The sequence below is a fragment of the Mandrillus leucophaeus genome, unplaced genomic scaffold (genome assembly GCF_000951045.1).
Source record: "Mandrillus leucophaeus isolate KB7577 unplaced genomic scaffold, Mleu.le_1.0 Scaffold8, whole genome shotgun sequence".
Classification (NCBI taxonomy): Eukaryota; Metazoa; Chordata; class Mammalia; order Primates; family Cercopithecidae; genus Mandrillus; species Mandrillus leucophaeus.
This window is the reverse complement of record NW_012108696.1, coordinates 1,796,256-1,797,413: the sequence shown is the minus strand read 5'-3', so window position 1 is coordinate 1,797,413 and position 1,158 is coordinate 1,796,256. Positions and strand designations below refer to the sequence as shown.

Below are 1,158 nucleotides of genomic sequence, written 5' to 3'. Positions count from 1 at the left end.
TTCACCATGTTAGCCAGGATGGTCTCGATCTCCTGGCCTCGTGATCCACCCGCCTCGGCCTCCCAAAGTGCTGGGATTACAGGCTTGAGCCACCGCGCCCGGCCTCTATGTTTTTCTATTATTTTATTTTATTTATGATTTTATTTTGAGACAGGGTCTTGCTCGTCGCCCAGGCTGGAGTGCAGTAATGAGATCATAGCTCACTGCAGCCTGGACCTCCCAGGCTCAAGCAATCCTCCCACCTCAGCCAAGCACCCTCCACTATGCCTGGCTAAGACTTTATTTTTTGTAGAGACAGGGGGCTCGCTATGTTACCCAGTCTGGTCTTGAACTCCTAGGCTCAAGTGATCCTCCCGCCTCGACCTCCCAAAATGCTGGGATTATAGGGGTGAGCCACTGCATCCAGCCTGACCTATGTTTTTCAAATGTAGATATAATAACATCAAAAATTATAACATCAGCCAGGCATGGTGGCTCACACCTGTAATCTGAGCACTTTGGGAGGCCAAGGCAGAAGGATAGCTTGAGCCCAGGAGTTCAAGACTAGCCTGGGCAACAAAGTGAGACCCTCATGTCTAAGAGAAAAAAAAAAAAAAAGCTGGGCGAGGTGGTGCATGCCTATAGTCCCAGCTACTCAGGAGGCTGAGGCAGGAGAATCACTTGAACCCGGGAGGTGGAGGTTGCACTTAGCTGAGATCATGCCACTGCACTCCAGTCTGGGAGACAGAATGAGACTCTATCTCAAAAAAAAAAAAAAAAGAAGAAGAAAAAGAAAAAAGAAAACAGCCCTTTGAAGCAGGGACTCTTCCCTAGTCCCATTTCATTGATGAGTAGACTGAGATTCACTGACATGGATTCTTTTCTTTCTTTTGTTCCCTAGGTAGAGACCTTGGAGTGTCGGGAAATGTGGAAAGGGTTCATCTTAACGGTGGTGGAGGTAAGAGCAGTGGCTCTCTGCGCCCTCTGTCCCATTCGCCAGATCTCCTCAAAAAGCCTCCTTTTGGCCGGACGCGGTGGCTCAAGCCTGTAATCCCAGCACTTTGGGAGGCCGAGACGGGCGGATCACGAGGTCAGGAAATCGAGACCATCCTGGCTAACACGGTGAAACCCCGTCTCTACTAAAGAATACAAAAAACTAGCCGGGTGAGGTGGCGGGCG

General features: G+C 49.8%; 1 protein-coding gene across 2 annotated transcripts in view; it reads left to right on the top strand.

The window, feature by feature from the left end:
• STAP2 (signal transducing adaptor family member 2) overlaps positions 1-1,158 on the top strand; it is an 18,083-nt gene that overhangs the window by 6,473 nt on the left and 10,452 nt on the right. For both annotated transcript variants that reach the window (XM_011967362.1, XM_011967361.1), the window contains exon 4: positions 881-937. In XM_011967362.1, the coding sequence (XP_011822752.1) occupies positions 881-937 (57 nt within the window). The remainder of the gene's footprint in view (positions 1-880; positions 938-1,158) is intronic.